Here is a 1,655-nt window from a genome sequence, read left to right as displayed (position 1 = left end):
TTGCGGGGATTGGGCCTGTGGGACGCCCACTCAGAGGCGCCGGGAAGCGCAATGCCAGCCAGGGGTCGGGCCGTTGGGAGTGGAGCCGTGGATCCCTGGAGTTAGGATCCAGAGCGGGCGAGCTCTGAGGGGCTGGACCTCGTGTGGGCGGGACCTTGTGTGGGCGGGGCCGAGGTGAAGCCCCGGCGGCCATGTTGGGGCTCGGCCATTCACTTCCGACTGCTTCTTCCGGCTCGGCGCTTCCACCGTCAGAGGTAAGACAGTCGGGGGTGAGGCCCGGGTGCCCTTCGCTCGCCTTCACTTGCGGCTGCGGCACCGCTAGGCAGGTCCGAGCGGACGCCGATATCTACAGGCAAGAACGCGGAGACGGCGGCCCGGGCCCCGAGCGCCACCCAGGTGTGGCACGAGGCCGAGGACCTTGTCCCGAGATGCGCGTCTTTCCTAATCCCTTTTGCTTCGCCCAGCTTCCAGCAAAGTGTAACCCGGGGCGCTCGGGCGTGCCTCATCCCAGGGGTAACTCCCGCTGATCTGGTGCCCGCAACATTTGTACGACTTTTTCTATTTTACAAAGACTTCCCTGGACTCCTGCCCGAAGTGGTTGTGTACAATTTTATTGAGGAAACGGGCCTCAACGCATTAGTAGCGCCCACAGACTCCTGATTTACAGGGCGTGGGCTGGCCGGCCGCGCTGGGCCGCGTCCATGTCCGGGCATGGGTCAGGAGCGCGCACCTTCGGGTCGGGTGAGATCTGCTCGGGTTGCAAAATGCTCTCAGCGCTGTAGGGGCCCGGAGGTCATTTTTGATGGGGCATTTGAGCAGACCTTGAAGGAGGGCTTTCCATGTTGCAGGGAAATAATAGCTCTTGTGTGTGTGCATGCCATGGAAAGCCATAGTCTAAGCACTACGTGAGTTAACTCATTTAATATCTGAAACAACTCTATCAAATTGATAGTATTATATCTCCATTTTGCAAATGGGAAAATGAGGAATACAGAGATTAAATAATAGCTTACCCAAAGTCGTGGAGTCCTAAGTGTTGAAGCCAGAATTTGAACGTGGAAGGTCTGGCTCCAGAACCTGCTCTAAAACCATTATGTCACGGCATTAAGTAAAGTACCCTGATGGAAACATCCAGGCCATCCTAGAATTATACGTAATTGGGTTTGACTAAATTAAATAATAGGAAGTAAGACCAGAAAAATAGTGTGGGACCAAATTATAGACAATTTTTAGAGCCAAGTGAAGGTGTTTGGAGTTCATAAATGCTATATTTTTCCCCAGAGGGGATTAGAAATTCGTATGTGGTCAAGCCATGTGAATTTTTATGAAGGAAAAGAGACTTAGTACACAGGTGAAATGTGACCAAGGAATGTATGGAGTTTTATTCATCTTTATTTATCTTTTTGTCACAGACTCTTCATAGTTTCAATTTTATGAAATTGTAATGGCATTAAGCTTGAAGAAAATTGTAAAATTAACCACATTGTCTTCCATTTTAGTGACTTACTCGTTTTCAGCTACTGGCCTAACAGCAAGGAGGATTAGATCCCCACACCTGCAGCAGCCAGGTGGGCAAACATTTCTCATCTGCTAATAATTAATATGGACTAGCTAACTGTGTTTTTTAAAATGACCAATGGAATATATTTAACACT

At 50.1% G+C, this 1,655-nt stretch overlaps 1 protein-coding gene across 1 annotated transcript in view; it reads left to right on the top strand.

The window, feature by feature from the left end:
• Window positions 1–191: 191 nt before the first annotated feature.
• Window positions 192–1,655, top strand: part of ESD (esterase D) — a 52,515-nt gene continuing 51,051 nt past the window's right edge. Inside the window, exon 1 of the mRNA XM_012648362.1 lies at window positions 192–513. Coding sequence (XP_012503816.1) covers window positions 192–513 — 322 coding nt within the window. The remainder of the gene's footprint in view (window positions 514–1,655) is intronic.

Source organism: Propithecus coquereli, unplaced genomic scaffold (genome assembly GCF_000956105.1).
Source record: "Propithecus coquereli isolate 6110/MARCELLA unplaced genomic scaffold, Pcoq_1.0 Scaffold11, whole genome shotgun sequence".
Taxonomy (NCBI): Eukaryota; Metazoa; Chordata; class Mammalia; order Primates; family Indriidae; genus Propithecus; species Propithecus coquereli.
Note: the sequence above shows the minus strand (reverse complement) of the source record. Positions and strands in the feature narration are given on the sequence as shown.